Raw genomic sequence first — 16,810 nt, forward strand, 5'->3', positions numbered from 1 at the left:
CCCTTATTCACTCCCCTTCATAGATCTCAGACGGGTGGACGTAAGGAGTTGTTCCACATAGTTTTCAGCCATATTTCACATATCCAATCCTACCAGAGTTAAAGAGGGCAAAAGGGAGGGAACATTCACATCCCACAGGAATGAAACACAGCCTTTACCTTTGTTGGAACTTCAAATGCTATCAGCAGTAAACTGGTGATTTTATCATGGGTGACTGAGGTGTAAAACTCTGCTTCATTTCTACCATAACCCCTGACCTCTGACCCCTGGGTTAACCCGACAGTACCCCATGCCAGAGAGCAGGATCCACAACTACATGTATCAGCTCTGAAGGTCTCTGGACCACATACACAAGTAATCACAGATGAGCATTAGGAGAGCAGGCTCCCTTCTGATGTGTGTGTGTGTGTGTGTGTGTGTGTGTGTGTGTGTGTGTGTGTGTGTGTGTGTGTGTGTGTGTGTGTGTGTGTGTGTGTGTGTGTGTGTGTGTGTGTGTGTGTGTGTGTGTGTGTGTGTGTGTGTGTGTGTGTGTGTGTGTCAAGGTCAAGGGTCATTTCAGTACATTTTTCTGACATGTAACTTCTCTCCCCACAGTCATGGTCTCTTCCACCGGGACGTCAAACCAGAGAACATTCTGATTAAGGTGAGACAGATTCCCATAGACAGAGATGTATTGAGTTTGGAGGAGAACTCTACTGAACCTACCATGGTGGCACTAAGAATGCCATGACAAACACTCACAGTTACATTGTTACTATACTTTGTATTCAGTCACTGTTTTATGAAAATGGATGTTCAGTGAAATGTTTCATTATCATTTAAAAGCCACACATTCCAGCCTTCATCAGCAAGCTGTCACATACTGTCTCAGGGAAGCTCATCTGCGTGCTCGTTGTCCTCACCAGCAAATGCTCACCTTCGATGGCCGCTGGCAGACTGGAGAAGTGTGCTCTTCACGGATTAATCCCGGGTTCAACTGTACCGGGCAGATGGCAGACAGTTCATGTGGTGTCGTGTGGGCGGGTGGTTTGCTGACAGCAATGTTGTGAACCATGAGTTCCCCATGGTGGCGGTGGGATTATGGTATGGGCAAGCATAAGGTATGGACAATGAAAACAATTTCATTTTATCGACTGAAGAATGGAGTAAATTAAATAAATAAAACCCCAATGGGCAATACAATGTTTTTGATCTGTTTCAAATTCTGGAGTGAATCAAAATGAAACATTCAGTAGAGATTTATTTTTGTTTTATTAAGTATATCACTTTAGTCAATATAATTTGAAACAAGAGAAATGCAGGAAAAAACTTCCATGAGTTTATCAGCAAAGCTAAATGTTTGGCAAAGAAGCTACTATCATCCTAACAGAAAACGTAACGCCCGTGTTCCACCTCATCCATCTAGTAATTAGAAACATATTTTAGTGGCCTGTGTGGTCCACCTGTGTGGTCCAGTGGTTCACTTGTGTGGTCCACCTGTGTGGTCCAGTGGTTCACTTGTGTGGTCCACCTGTGTGGTCCAGTGGTTCACTTGTGTGGTCCACCTGTGTGGTCCAGTGGTTCACTTGTGTGGTCCACCTGTGTGGTCCAGTGGTTCACCTGTGTGGTCCACCTGTGTGGTCCAGTGGTTCACTTGTGTGGTCCACCTGTGTGGTCCAGTGGTTCACTTGTGTGGTCCACCTGTGTGGTCCAGTGGTTCACTTGTGTGGTCCACCTGTGTGGTCCAGTGGTTCACCTGTGTGGTCCAGTGGTTCACTTGTGTACAGTGCATTAGGAAAGTATTCAGACCCCTTGAATTTTCTTATTTTGTTACGTTACAGGCTTATTTGAAAATGGATTCAATAAAACTTTTTCATCAATCTATACACAATACCTGTCACGCCCTGACCTTAGAGATCCTTTTTATGTGTCTATTTGGTTTGGTCAGAGTGTGATTTGAGGTGGGTGTTCTATGTTCTTTTGTTCTATTATTTGTATTTCTATTTAGGGTTCTCAATCAGGGACAGCTGTCTATCGTTGTCTCTGATTGAGAACCATACTTAGGTAGCCCTTTTTCCCACCTGTGTTTGTGGGAAGTTGTCTTTGTTTGTTGGCACTATAGCCTTTACTTCACGGTTGTTTTGGATGGTTGTTTTTGTCGGCGTCATATGAAATAAAGGAATATGTACGCTCACCACGCTGCACCTTGGTCCAGTTCATTCGACGGCCGTGACAATACCCCAAAATGACAAAGCAAAAACAGGTATTTAGATTTTTTTTCACATTTATTTTTATTTTTTAACAGAAATACCTTATTCACATAAGTATTCAGACCCTTTGCTATGAAACTCGAAATTGAGCTCAGGTGCATCCTGTTTCCATTGATCATCCTTGAGATGTTTCTACAACTTGATTGGAGTGCACCTGTGGGAAATTCAATTGATTGGACATCATTTGGAAAGACACACACCTGTCTATAAAAGGTCCCACAGTTGACAGTGCATGTCAGAGCAAAAACCAAGCGATGAGGTTGAAGGAATTGTCCGTAGAGCTCAGACAGGATTGTGTCGAGGCACAGATCTGGGGAAGGGTACTAAAAAATGTCTGCAGCATTGAAGGTCCCCAAGAACAGTGGCCACCATCATTCTTAAATGGAAGAAGTTTGGAACCACCAAGACTCTTCCTAGAGCTGGCTGCCCGGCCAAACTGAGCAATCGAGGGAGAAGGGCCTTGGTCAGGGAGGTGACCAAGAACCAGATAGTCACTGACTGAGCTCCAGAGTTCTTCTGTGGAGATTAGAAAACTTTCTAGAAGGACAACCTTCTCTGCAGCACTCCACCAATCAGGCCTTTATGGTAGAGTGGCCAGACGGAAGCCACTCCTCAGTAAAAGGCACATGACAGCCTGCTTGGAGTTTGCCAAAAGGCACCTAAAGGACTCTGAAAATGGGAAACAATCTTGTCTGATGAAACCAAGTTTGAACTATTTGGCCTGAATTACAAGTGTCACATCTGGAGGAAACCTGGCATAATCCCTACGGTGACGCATGGTGGTGGCAGCAGCATGCTGTTGGGATGTTATTCAGCCCAGGGACTGGGAGACTAGTCAGGATCGAGGAAAGATGAATGTAGCAAGGTACAGAGAGATCCTTGATGAAAACCTGCTCCAGAGCGCTCAGGACCTCAGACTGGAGCGAAGGTTCTCCTTTCAACAGGACAACGACCTCAAGCAAACAGCCAAGACAACTCAGGAGTGACTTCGGGACAAGTCTCTGAATGTCCTTGAGTGGCCCAGCCAGAGCCCAGACTTGAACCCGATCGAACATCTCTGAAGAGACCTGAAAATAGCATTGAAGCAATGTTCCCCATCCAACTTGACAGAGCTTGAGAGGCTCTGCAGAGCAGAATGGGAGAAACAGGTGTGCCAAGCTTGTAGTGCCATACCCAAGAAGACTGAAGGCTGTAAATGCTGCCAAAGGTGCTTCAACAAAGTACTGAGTAAAGGGTCTGAATTTACTTATGTAAATGTGAATTTCCATACTTTTTTTATTCACTCAGCAAAAAATTAATCCTACCTTTTAAAAGGACCCTGTCTTTCAAAGATAATTCGTAAAAATCCAAATAACTTCACAGAACTTCATTGTAAAGGGTTTAAACACTGTTTCCCATGCTTGTTCAATGGACCATAAACAATTAATGAACATGCACCTGTGGAATGGTCTAACAGCTTAGGCAATTAAGTTCACAGTTATGAAAATGTAGGATACTGAAGAGGCCTTTCGACTGACTCTGAAAAACACCAAAAGAAAGATGCCTGAGTCCCAGCTCATCTGCGTGAACGTGCCTTAGGCATGCTGCAAGGAGGCATAAGGACTGCAGATGTGGCCAGGGCAATAAATTGCAATGTCCATACTGTGACATGCCTTAGACAGCGCTACATGGAGACAGGACGGACAGCTGATTGTCCTTGTAGTGGCAGACCACGTGTAACAACACCTGCACAGGATCGGTACATACGAACATCACACCTGCTGGACAGGTACAGGATGGCAACAACAACTGCCCGAGTTACACCAGGAATACACAATCCCTCCATCAGTGCTCAGACTGTCCGCAATAGGCTGAGAGAGGCTGGACTGAGGGCTTGTAGGCCTGTTGTAAGGCATGTCCTCACCAGACATCACCGGCAACAACGTCGCCTATGGGCACAAACCCACTGTTACTGGACCAGACAGGACTGGCAAAAAGTGCTCTTCACAGACGAGTCCCGGTTTTGTCTCACCAGGGGTAATGGTCGGATTCGTGTTTATCGACGAAGGAATGAGCGTTACACCGAGGCCTGTACTCTGGAGCGGGATCGATTTGGAGGTGGAGGGTCCGTCATGATCTGGGGCGGTGTGTCACAGCATCATCGGACTGAGCTTGTTGTCATTGCAGGCAATCTCAGCGCTGTGCGTTACAGGGAAGACATCCTCCTCCCTCATGTGGTACCCTTCCTGTAGGCTCATCCTGACATGACCCTCCAGCATGACAATGCCACCAGCCATACTGCTCGTTCTGTGTGTGATTTCCTGCAAGACAGGAATGTTGGTGTTCTGCCATGGCCAGCGAAGAGCCCGGATCTGAATCGCATTGAGCACATCTGGGACCTGTTGGATCGGAGGGTGAGGGCTAGGGCCATTCCCCCCAGAAATGTCCGGGAACTTTCAGGTAGGTGCCTTGGGTGGAAGAGTGGGGTAACATCTCACAGCAAGAACTGGCAAATCTGGTGCAGTCCATGAGGAGGAGATGCACTGCAGTACTTAATGCAGCTGGTGGCCACACCAGATACTGACTGTTACTTTTGATTTTGACCTCCCCTTTGTTCAGGGACACATTATTCCATTTCTGTTAGTCACATGTCTGTGGAACTGGTTCAGTTTGTCTGTTGTTGAATCTTGTTATGTTCATACAAATATTTTACACATGTTAAGTTTGCTGAAAATAGTTTGACAGTTTGACAACTTTTCTATTTTTGCTGAGTTTATAAAAACCTGTTTCTTCTTCGTCATTATGGGGTATTGTGTGTGGATTGATGAGGGAAAAAACGATTTAATATATTTTAGAATGAGGTTGTAACTTAACAAAATGTGTAACAAGTCAAGGGATCTGAATACTTTCCCGAATGCCCTTTACAGCCCAGGCTACCAGAGTCAGCATGAGTCTGAATCTGAAACATGCCCTTCTGACTCTCGAACTCTTCCAATTTTCCTGTCTCCTATCTCTCTGGTCTATATCAATAAAATATACACATCTTAAAGCGGCAATCAGCAGTTGAAACAGTAACAAAGCACACTCCCCGCCACTGTTTTGCTAAAAATCTGAGGAATGTTGCAGGAGAAATGTAACCACTCTTAAACTCATAGACATAGCTATGGATGCAAGGACTGGCCATCCATTATATCAACATTATAGTTTAAACCGTGTTTTGAGGCTTTACAGTGTGTTTGTTTACATTTCATTTGTTTACAAACATTGGAGTAAAACAAGCATATATTTTGGGTTCTGATGGGTTTTGACAGTTTAAGAATCAATGGGTGCATATCACTAATTAATACGTCCAGAAATGGATGTAACTAGTGCAGATTGTCCCTTGTAATAGCACAAACATCTCTCTTCCTAGAACCAAATCAGGTCTGGAATGAGGGTGTGAATGAGTGAGTGTAGTCTTCATGTTGATGTCTTGGCTCCCTGAGGTTAGTTGACAGTGGAGTAGAGGGAGCTGGGGTCAGCAGGGTTCGCTGTCTCTCCTTATGTCTTGGCTCCCTGAGGTTAGTTGACAGTGGAGTAGAGGGAGCTGGGGTCAGCAGGGTTCGCTGTCTCTCTCCCTCTGCCTGAAGAGGGCATAACTGAGGCATACATCACTGCATCTTCACCTTGGGCCTGCAGAGACAACACAAACACACCAAAGTAAAGGCTGTAAACAGTGTATAGGAGGGAGAGTGATACCATTACAATATGTTCAGTATAGCTTCACTTACATCAACTCTCTGAGGAGGATTTTGATTGAAGTGGTCAATGGAGGCATAGGTGATTCTGTCAGCAGGTTGACTCTACAAGGGTCAGAATTGTTATTGAAACGTGAATCATTGAAACTGGACATTAGTCTGATTGCAGGATAACAACTGGGTCAAATGATGTTTCATATGAATCATGTTTCAACTTCCATTAGGATATTGATGCACTAACCTTGTCCTCATTGGTTGGTGGGGTGGAGTGGTTTACTGCATTCAGACCCTTCATACATTAATAACAAAGGTAATGGATTCAAAACAATATAATTATAATGCAAACTCTTAGTGTATTATAATATTGTTAAAGGAAAATAACTAACTGTGTTAATTAAGTCACAGTTCACTCACAATGCTGTTATCAGTTGGCACTTGATTCTCTGACAAGAACAAATAAAAGAAATCAGAAGAATTTCAATGAAACAACTGGCTGTCTCCATGTATTACTGTGTATTAATGGCCTCCATTAAACTCAGAGACAAATGGAAGTCCTTACTGTCTCTCCTCCTGCGTACTATGATGACAGCTATGATGACACACACCGCTGCTCCCACAGCCACTCCTACAGACACCTTGAGGAAGACGTTCTGAGAACCTGAGACGACCAGAGAGGGGAGCAGGGTCTGGTTAGTGGGGGACCTTACAGCAGGGCCAGCTCTCACCTTTTGGGGGCCTCCCAACCAAATCTCACTTAGGGCCCCCAAAAGACTAGAGCCAGCCCTCCTCTCAAGGCTAAACACTTTAATTGTCCTCTCTTGATGGTGGAGAGCAACATTTACGTTTTTAAAGTACATTTCCTGCAATTCCTGACATTTTGCTGTGGGGTGTAGAGAAAATGTTTCAGTTTTAAAAGGTCCAGTCAAAACGTGATTTCCTGTGTTGTATATATTTCCCCACTATGACGTTGGAATAATACTGTGAGATTGTGAACATGATGATAATGCCCTTTTAGTGGAAGAGCAGTTTGAAAAGACCACCTGATGATAGACAGCAAACGATAATGCAGGCACTAGAGATGGGGGTGTGAGCATGTGGGTCTGGGCAGATGAGATGTAGTCGTTGTTTGTGTGCGTCTGTAAGTTGTTTATATGTTGTTTATATGTGTATGTTTGTGTCTGGTGTGGAAAATGAATTCATATGTTTTTAAATGAAAGACCTACCATACAGTCTACCATACAGCTGAGAATGGAAATAGTATTAAATACAATACCATCAGAAGATGGGGAGGTGGTTGACAAGGCTGGTCTTGCAGTATAGGCTGTACTTCCTGGATAGTAGTGTAGCGGACAGACATATTTGAATAGTGTATATACAGTATATTATATATACATCACACGCAACTTGTAATAAGACCATGAAATTAGCATATTAAAATGTAGATTTGACTCTAAGAAAAATAGTAATATGCAAGAGACTGGTTTAACCATGTGCAACAATTATTATGAGTTTGGGTGACTAAGATTGAAGAATTGTCATGAGATTAAAATTCTAAATGCAAGTATAGTAATTACTTTGTTAAATGAATGGAGTCACATACAAGTCCTAAAGCTTAAGTTACATTGCATTACAATACATTATTCTCAGCATGGAGAGAGAGAGAGATAAAACATAAAACATTTACTATATCTGCACACATCATACAGATGGGACTATTTAACCTGGGACAGTAGAGATGACATCATCACTATCAGTGGTCTTTTCTGTAATATCTAGTTCAGTAGAACATCCTCTTTTAGTGTATTTAAATAACCCATCATCAGTAAATATACCTGTATTACCAGGGTTTATTCCTCATTCCTGCTTATTGAAGCAGCACATCACTGTGTTTGTAGTGAAAAAGTATAAAAAATGACAGATTTGAGTGAATATAATATGTTAGAGAGGTGAATGTAACTACGACCAATGATGTAGAAATAGACAGAATAATTAATATTCATGTCTCTGTCTACAACTGGTCCTTCTTTCAGTGGTTATTTCAGCTCAGACCACTTCTGTTTTTCTGTTGCTGAGCAGAGAGAGAAATAGAGAAGGAGAGAGGAGAAGAGAGCAGGGCAGATGAGAAGAGAGTACAGTAGAGAGCAGAGAAGAGGAGAGGAGAGGAGAGGTAGAGGAGAGAGGAGAGAAGAGCAGGAGAGAGGAGAGGACAGTAGAGGAGAGGAGAGTAGAGGAGAGAGGAGAGTAGAGGAGAGAGTAGAGGAGAAAGGAGAGTAGAGGAGAGAGGAGAGCAGAGGAGAGTAGAGGAGAGAGCCGAGCAAAGGAGAGAGGAGAGTAGAGGAGAGAGAGAGGAGAGGAGAGGAGTAGAGTAGGAGAGAGGAGAGTAGAGGAAAGAGGAGAAAAGAGGAGAGAGGAAAGCGGAGAGGAGAGGAGAGAGGAGAGGAGAGTAGAGAGGAGAGAGTAGAGCAAAAAAGATAGCAGAGGAGAGAGTTGGAGAGTAAAGGAGAGAGGAGAGTAGAGGAGAGAGGAGGGTAGAGATGAGAGGAGATTAGAGGTGGAGAGATGAAAGAGGAGAGTAGAGGAGAGAGGAGAGCGAAGGAGAGAGGAGAGCAGAGGAGAGATGAGAGCAGAGGAGAGAGGAGAGTAGAGGAGAGGAAAGAGAAGAGAGGCGGAGAGAAGAGGAGAGGAGAGGAGGAGAGAATAGGAGAGGAGAGGAGGAGAGAGATGAGGAGAGAGATGAGGAGAGAGATGAGGAGAGAGGGTAGAGGAGAGAGGAGAGTAGAGGAGAGAGGAGAGTAGAGGAGAGAGGAGAGCGAAGCAGAGAGGAAAGCAGAGGAGAGATGAGAGTAGAGGAGAGAGGAGAGCAGAGGAGAGCAGAGGAGAACAGAGGAAAACAGAGGAGAGAGGGGAGTAGAGTGGAGAGTAGAGGTGAGAGGAGAGTAGAGGAGAGTGGAGGAAAGTGGAGGAAAGAGAGGAGAGAGGAGAGGAGAGTAGAGGAGAAAGGAGGAGAGAGATGAGGAGGAGAGAGGAGAGGAGAGAGTAGAGGAGAGAGGAGTGTAGAGTAGAGAGGAGAGGAGAGAGGAGAACAGAGGAGAGTAGAGGAGACTAGAGTAGAGGAGAGTAGAGGAGGAGAGAGAGGAGGAGAGGAAAGGATAGGAGTGGATGAGAGAGTGGATGAGAGAGTAGAGAGGAGAGGAGAGGAGAGGAGAGGAGAGGAGAGGAGAGGAGAGGAGAGGAGAGGAGAGGAGAGGAGAGAAGAGGAGAGGAGAGAGGAGAGCAGAGGAGAGAGGAGAGCAGAGGAAAGAGGAGAACAGAGGAGAGAGGAGAACAGAGGAGAGAGGAGAACAGAGGAGAGAGGGGGGTAGAGTAGAGGGAGAGTAGAGGAGAGTGGAGGAAAGTGGAGGAAAGGAGAGGAGGAGAGAGGAGAGTAGAGGAGACTAGAGTAGAGGAGGAGAGAGAGGAGGAGAGGTTAGGAGAGGAGAGAGAGGAGAGAGTAGAGGAGAGAGGAGTGTAGAGGAGAGAGAGAGGAGAGAGGAGAATAGAGGGGAGAATAGAGTATAGATGAGAGAGGAGAGTAGAGGAGAGAGGAGAGAAGAGAGAGGAGAGGAGAGAGAGAGAGGAGAGAGGAGAATAGAGGAATGTACAGGAGAGTGGAGGAGAGAGGAGAGTAGAGGGGAGAGGAGAGAAGAGCAGAGGAGGAGAGGAGAGTAGAGGAGAGAGGAGAGAAGAGGAGAGGAGAGTAGATGAGAGAAGAGGAGAGAGGAGAATAGAGGAATGTACTGGAGAGAGGAGGAGAGAGGAGAGTAGTGGAGAGAGGAGAGTACAGGAGAGTACAGGAGAGAGGAGGAGAGAGGAGAGAGGAGAGAGGAGAGGAGAGAGGAGAGGATAGAGGAGAGTATAGGAGAGTAGAGAGGAGAGAGGAGAATAGAGAGGAGAGGCGAGGAGAGGAGAGGAGAGGAGAGAGAGGAGAATAGAGGAGAGTAGATGAGAGTGGAGGAGAGTGGAGGGGAGAGAGGAGGAAAGTTGAGGAGAGAGGAGATTGGTGGAGGAGAGGAGAGTAGAGGAGAGTAGAGAGAGGAGAGAAGCGGAGAGAAGAGGAGGAGAGAAGCGGAGAGAAGAGGAGGAGAGGAGAGGAGAGGAGAGGAGAGGAGAGGAGAGGAGAGGAGAGGGTAGAGGAGAGTAGAGGAGAGTGGAGGAGAGAGGAGGGGAGAGAGGAGGAAAGTTGAGGAGAGAGCAGATTGGTGGAGGAGAGGAGAGTAGAGGAGAGTAGAGAGAGGAGAGCAGAGGAGAGAAGCGGAGAGAAGAGGAGGAGAGGAGGAGAGGAGGAGAGGAGAGGAGAGGAGAGAGATGAGGAGAGAGGAGAGAAGAGGTGAGGGGAGAATAGAGTGGAGGAGAAAGGAGAAAGGAGGGGAGGAGAGGAGATAGAGGAGAGAGGAGAGTAGAGAGAGGAGAATAGAGGAGAGAGGAGAGTAGAGGAGAAAGGAGGAGAAAGATGAGGAGAGGAGAGGAGAGAGTAAATGAGAGAGTAGAGGAGAGAGGAGTGTAGAGTAGAGAGGAGAGGAGAGAGGAGAACAGAGGAGTGAGGAGAGGAGAGGAGAGTGGCGTAAAGAGGAGGAGAGAGGAAAGTAGAGGAGGAGAGAGAGGAGAGTAGTGGATGAGAGAGTAGAGAGGAGAGGAGAGGAGAGAGGAGAGGAAAGTAGTGGAGAGAGGAGAGAAGAGGAGAGATGAGAGTAAAGGAGGAAAGAGAGTAGAGGAGAGAGGAGAACAGAGGAGAGAGGAGAACAGAGGAGAGAGGAGAACAGAGGAGAGAGGAGAACAGAGGAGAGAGGGGAGTAGAGTAGAGAGGAGAGTAGAGTGGAGGAAAGTGAAGGAAAGGAGAGGAGGAGAGAGGAGAGTAGAGGAGACTAGAGTAGAGGAGGAGAGAGAGGAGGTGAGGAGAGGATTGGAGAGGAGAGAGGAGGAGAGAGGAGAGTAGACGAGAGAGGAGAGAAGAGGTGAGGGGAGAATAGAGTGGAGGAGAAAGGAGAAAGGAGGGGAGGAGAGGATATAGAGGAGAGAGGAGAGTAGAGGAGAGAGGAGATTAGAGGAGAGAGGAGAGTAGAGGAGAAAGGAGGAGAAAGATGAGGAGAGAAGAGAGGAGAGAGTAGATGAGAGAGTAGAGGAGAGAGGAGTGTAGAGTAGAGAGGAGAGGAGAGAGGAGAACAGAGGAGTGAGGAGAGTAGAGGAGAGTGGAGTAAAGAGGAGGAGAGAGGAAAGTAGAGGAGGAGAGAGAGGAGAGTAGTGGATGAGAGAGTAGAGAGGAGAGGAGAGGAGAGTAGTGGATGAGAGAGTAGAGAGGAGAGGAGAGGAGAGAGGAGAGGAAAGTAGTGGAGAGAGGAGAGAAGAGGAGAGGAGAGATGAGAGTAAAGGAGGAAAGAGAGTAGAGGAGAGAGGAGAACAGAGGAGAGCGGAGAACAGAGGAGAGAGGAGAACAGAAGAGAGAGGAGAACAGAGGAGAGAGGGGAGTAGAGTAGAGAGGAGAGTAGAGTGGAGGAAAGTGAAGGAAAGGAGAGGAGGAGAGAGGAGAGTAGAGGAGACTAGAGTAGAGGAGGAGAGAGAGGAGGTGAGGAGAGGATTGGAGAGGGAGAGGAGGAGGAGGAGAGGAGAGGAGAGAGTAGAGGAGAGAGGAGTGTAGAGGAGAAAGAGAGAGGAGAGAGGAGAATAGAGTATAGATGAGAGAGGACAGTAGAGGAGAGAGGAGAGAAGAGGAGAGGAGGAGAGGATAGTAGAGGAGAGAGGAGAGAAGAGGTGAGGGGAGAATAGAGTGGAGGAGAAAGGAGAAAGGAGGGGAGGAGAGGAGATAGAGGAGAGTAGAGGAGAGAGGAGAATAGAGGAGAGAGGAGAGTAGAGGAGAAAGGAGGAGAGAGATGAGGAGAGAAGAGAGGAGAGAGTAGATGAGAGAGTAGAGGAGAGAGGAGTGTAGAGTAGAGAGGAGAGGAGAGAGGAGAACAGAGGAGTGAGGAGAGTAGAGGAGAGTGGAGTAAAGAGGAGGAGAGAGGAAAGTAGAGGAGGAGAGAGAGGAGAGTAGTGGAGGAGAGAGAGGAGAGGAGAGGAGAGGAGAGAGGAGAGGAAAGTAGTGGAGAGAGGAGAGAAGAGGAGAGGAGAGATGAGAGTAAAGGAGGAAAGAGAGTAGAGGAGAGAGGAGAGCAGAGGATAGAGGAGAACAGAGGAGAGAGGAGAACAGAGGAGAGAGGAGAACAGAGGAGAGAGGGGAGTAGAGTAGAGAAGAGAGTAGAGTGGAGGAACATGAAGGAAAGGAGAGGAGGAGAGAGGAGAGTAGAGGAGACTAGGGTAGAGGAGGAGAGAGAGGAGGTGAGGAGAGGATTGGAGAGGAGAGAGGAGGAGAGAGGAGAGGAGAGGAGAGAGTAGAGGAGAGAGGAGTGTAGAGGAGAAAGAGAGGAGAGAGGAGAATAGAGTATAGATGAGAGAGGAGAGTAGAGGAGAGAGGAGAGAAGAGGAGAGGAGGAGAGGATAGTAGAGGAGAGAGGAGAGAAGAGGAGAGGAGAGTAGAGGAGAGAAGAGGACAATAGAGGAGAATAGAGGAATGTACTGGAGAGTGGAGGAGAGAGGAGAGTAGAGGGGAGAGGAGAGAAGAGCAGAGGAGGAGAGGAGAGTAGAGGAGAGAGGAGAGAAGAGGAGAGGAGGAGAGGAGAGTAGATGAGAGAAGAGGAGAGAGGAGAATCGAGGAATGTACTGGAGAGAGGAGGAGAGAGGAGAGTAGAGGAGAGTACAGGAGAGAGGAGGAGAGAGGAGAGTAGAGGAGAGAATAGAGGAGAGTATAGGAGAGTAGAGAGGAGAGAGGAGAATAGAGAGGAGAGGAGAGGAGAGGAGAGGAGAGAGTAGAGTAGAGTAGAGAAGAGAGGAGAATAGATGAGAGTAGAGGAGAGTAGATGAGAGTGGAGGAGAGAGGAGGAGAGAGACGAGGAAAGTTGAGGAGAGAGAAGATTGGTGGAGGAGAGGAGAGTAGAGGAGAGTAGAGAGAGGAGAGCAGAGGAGAGAAGCGGAGAGAAGAGGAGGAGAGGAGGAGAGGAGAGGAGAGAAGAGATATGAGGAGAGGAGAGAGGAGAGAAGAGGTGAGGAGAGAATAGAGTGGAGGAGAAAGGAAAAAGGAGGGGAGGAGAGGAGATAGAGGAGAGAGGAGAGTAGAGGAAAAGGAGAGTAGAGGAGAGAGGAGAACAGAGGAGAACAGAGGAGAGAGGGGAGTAGAGTAGAGAGGAGAGTAGAGGAGAGTAGAGGAGAGTGGAGGAAAGTGGAGGAAAGGAGAGGAGGAGAGAGGAGAGTAGAGGGGACTAGAGTAGAGGAGAGAGAAGAGGAGAGGATAGGAGAGGAGAGAGGAGAGGAGATGAGAGATGAGGAGAGAGGAGAGGAGAGGAGAGAGTAGAGGAGAGAGGAGTGTAGAGGAGAGAGGAGAGAGGAGAATAGAGGTGAGAATAGAGAATAGATGAGAGAGGAGAGTAGAGGAGAGTATAGGAGAGAGGATAGAGGAAAGCAGAGAAGAGAGCAAAGTAGAGGAGAGGAAAGAGGAGAGGAGATGAGAGAGGATAGAGGAAAGCAGAGAAGAGAGCAAAGTAGAGGAGAGGAGATGAGAGTAGAGAGGAGAGAGGAGAGAGGAGAGGAGAGGAGAGGAGAAGAGAGGAGAGGAGAGGAGAGGAGAGGAGAGGAGAGAAGAGAGGAGAATAGAGGAGAGTAGATGAGAGTAGATGAGAGTGGAGGAGAGAAGAGAGGAGAGAGGAGGAAAGTTGAGGAGAGAGGAGAGTAGAGGAGAGTAGAGAGAGGAGAGCAGAGGAGAGAGGAGAGAGGAGAGAGGATAGAAGCGGAGAGAAGAGGAGGAGAGGAGAGGAGAGGAGAGGAGAGGTGAGGAGAGGAGAGGAGAGGAGAGGAGAGGAGAGGGGAGGAGAGGAGAGGAGAGAGATGAGGAGAGAGGGGAGTTGAGGAAAGAGGATAGTAGAGGAGAGTAGATGAGAGAGGAGACAGGATGGAAGAGGAGAGAGGAGAGGAGAGGAAAGAGGAGAGAGGAGAGTAGACGAGAGAGGAGAGAAGAGGTGAGGGGAGAATAGAGTGGAGGAGAACGGAGAAAGGAGGGGAGGAGAGGAGATAGAGGAGAGTAGAGGAGAGAGGAGAATAGAGGAGAGAGGAGAGTAGAGGAGAAAGGAGGAGAAAGATGAGAGAAGAGAGGAGAGAGTAGATGAGAGAGTAGAGGAGAGAGGAGTGTAGAGTAGAGAGGAGAGGAGAGAGGAGAACAGAGGAGTGAGGAGAGTAGAGGAGAGTGGAGTAAAGAGGAGGAGAGAGGAAAGTAGAGGAGGAGAGAGAGGAGAGTAGTGGATGAGAGAGTAAAGAGGAGAGGAGGAGAGAGGAGAGGAAAGTAGTGGAGAGAGGAGAGAAGAGGAGAGATGAGAGTAAAGGAGGAAAGAGAGTAGAGGAGAGAGGAGAACAGAGGAGAGAGGAGAACAGAGGAGAGAGGAGAACAGAGGAGAGAGGAGAACAGAGGAGAGAGGGGAGTAGAGTAGAGAGGAGAGTAGAGTGGAGGAAAGTGAAGGAAAGGAGAGGAGGAGAGAGGAGAGTAGAGGAGACTAGAGTAGAGGAGGAGAGAGAGGAGGTGAGGAGAGGATAGGAGAGGAGAGAGGAGGAGAGAGGAGAGGAGAGGAGAGAGTAGAGGAGAGAGGAGTGTAGAGGAGAAAGAGAGAGGAGAGAGGAGAATAGAGTATAGATGAGAGAGGAGAGTAGAGGAGAGGAGGAGAGGATAGTAGAGGAGAGAAGAGGTGAGGGGAGAATAGAGTGGAGGAGAAAGGAGAAAGGAGGGGAGGAGAGGAGATAGAGGAGAGAGGAGAGTAGAGGAGAGAGGAGAATAGAGGAGAGAGGAGAGTAGAGGAGAAAGGAGGAGAGAGATGAGGAGAGAAGAGAGGAGAGAGTAGATGAGAGAGTAGAAGAGAGAGGAGTGTAGAGTAGAGAGGAGAGGAGAGAGGAGAACAGAGGAGTGAGGAGAGTAGAGGAGAGTGGAGTAAAGAGGAGGAGAGAGGAAAGTAGAGGAGGAGAGAGAGGAGAGTAGTGGATGAGAGAGTAGAGAGGAGAGGAGAGGAGAGAGGAGAGGAAAGTAGTGGAGAGAGTAGAGAAGAGGAGAGGAGAGATGAGAGTAAAGGAGGAAAGAGAGTAGAGGAGAGAGGAGAGCAGAGGATAGAGGAGAACAGAGGAGAGAGGAGAACAGAGGAGAACAGAGGAGAACAGAGGAGAGAGGGGAGTAGAGTAGAGAGGAGAGTAGAGTGGAGGAAAGTGGAGGAAAGGAGAGGAGGAGAGAGGAGAGTAGAGGAGACTAGAGTAGAGGAGGAGAGAGAGGAGGTGAGGAGAGGAGAGGAGAGGAGAGAGGAGGAGAGAGGAGAGGAGAGGAGAGAGTAGAGGAGAGAGGAGTGTAGAGGAGAAAGAGAGAGGAGAGAGGAGAATAGAGTATAGATGAGAGAGGAGAGTAGAGGAGAGAGGAGAGAAGAGGAGAGGAGGAGAGGATAGTAGAGGAGAGAGGAGAGAAGAGGAGAGGAGAGTAGAGGAGAGAAGAGGAGAATAGAGGAGAATAGAGGAATGTACTGGAGAGTGGAGGAGAGAGGAGAGTAGAGGGGAGAGGAGAGAAGAGCAGAGGAGGAGAGGAGAGTAGAGGAGAGAGGAGAGAAGAGGAGAGGAGGAGAGGAGAGTAGATGAGAGAAGAGGAGAGAGGAGAATCGAGGAATGTACTGGAGAGAGGAGGAGAGAGGAGAGTAGAGGAGAGTACAGGAGAGAGGAGGAGAGAGGAGAGTAGAGGAGAGGATAGAGGAGAGTATAGGAGAGTAGAGAGGAGAGAGGAGAATAGAGAGGAAAGGAGAGGAGAGGAGAGGAGAGAGAGAGTAGAGAAGAGAGGAGAATAGAGGAGAGTAGAGAAGAGTAGATGAGAGTGGAGGAGAGAGGAGGAGAGAGACGAGGAAAGTTGAGGAGAGAGGAGATTGGTGGAGGAGAGGAGAGTAGAGGAGAGTAGAGAGAGGAGAGCAGAGGAGAGAAGCGGAGAGAAGAGGAGGAGAGGAGGAGAGGAGAGGAGAGATATGAGGAGAGGAGAGAGGAGAGAAGAGGTGAGGAGAGAATAGAGTGGAGGAGAAAGGAAAAAGGAGGGGAGGAGAGGAGATAGAGGAGAGAGGAGAGTAGAGGAAAAGGAGAGTAGAGGAGAGAGGAGAACAGAGGAGAACAGAGGAGAGAGGGGAGTAGAGTAGAGAGGAGAGTAGAGGAGAGAGGAGAGTAGAGGAGAGTGGAGGAAAGTGGAGGAAAGGAGAGGAGGAGAGAGGAGAGTAGAGGGGACTAGAGTAGAGGAGGAGAGAGAGGAGGAGAGGATAGGAGAGGAGAGAGGAGAGGAGATGAGAGATGAAGAGAGAGGAGAGGAGAGGAGAGAGTAGAGGAGAGAGGAGTGTAGAGGAGAGAGGAGAGAGGAGAATAGAGGTGAGAATAGAGAATAGATGAGAGAGTAGAGGAGAGTATAGGAGAGAGGATAGAGGAAAGCAGAGAAGAGAGCAAAGTAGAGGAGAGGAAAGAGGAGAGGAGATGAGAGAGGATAGAGGAAAGCAGAGAAGAGAGCAAAGTAGAGGAGAGGAGAGAGGAGATGAGAGTAGAGAGGAGAGAGGAGAGAGGAGAGGAGAGGAGAGGAGAGGAGAGGAGAGGAGAGGAGAGGAGAGGAGAGGAGAGAGTAGAGAAGAGAGGAGAATAGAGGAGAGTAGATGAGAGTAGATGAGAGTGGAGGAGAGAAGCGAGGAGAGAGGAGGAAAGTTGAGGAGAGAGGAGAGTAGAGGAGAGTAGAGAGAGGAG

The 16,810-nt window shown here is 47.7% G+C and overlaps 1 protein-coding gene across 1 annotated transcript in view; it reads right to left on the reverse strand.

The window, feature by feature from the left end:
* Nucleotides 1-2,251: 2,251 nt before the first annotated feature.
* LOC139582224 (uncharacterized) overlaps nt 2,252-16,810 on the reverse strand; it is a 31,358-nt gene continuing 16,799 nt past the window's right edge. Inside the window, exons 4-8 of the mRNA XM_071412192.1 lie at nt 6,525-6,623; nt 6,380-6,408; nt 6,207-6,254; nt 5,999-6,070; nt 2,252-5,900 (exon numbers count right to left, since the gene is read on the reverse strand). Coding sequence (XP_071268293.1) covers nt 5,790-5,900; nt 5,999-6,070; nt 6,207-6,254; nt 6,380-6,408; nt 6,525-6,623 — 359 coding nt within the window. The 3' untranslated portion in view covers nt 2,252-5,789. The remainder of the gene's footprint in view (nt 5,901-5,998; nt 6,071-6,206; nt 6,255-6,379; nt 6,409-6,524; nt 6,624-16,810) is intronic.

This window comes from Salvelinus alpinus, chromosome 8 (assembly GCF_045679555.1).
Source record: "Salvelinus alpinus chromosome 8, SLU_Salpinus.1, whole genome shotgun sequence".
Taxonomy (NCBI): Eukaryota; Metazoa; Chordata; class Actinopteri; order Salmoniformes; family Salmonidae; genus Salvelinus; species Salvelinus alpinus.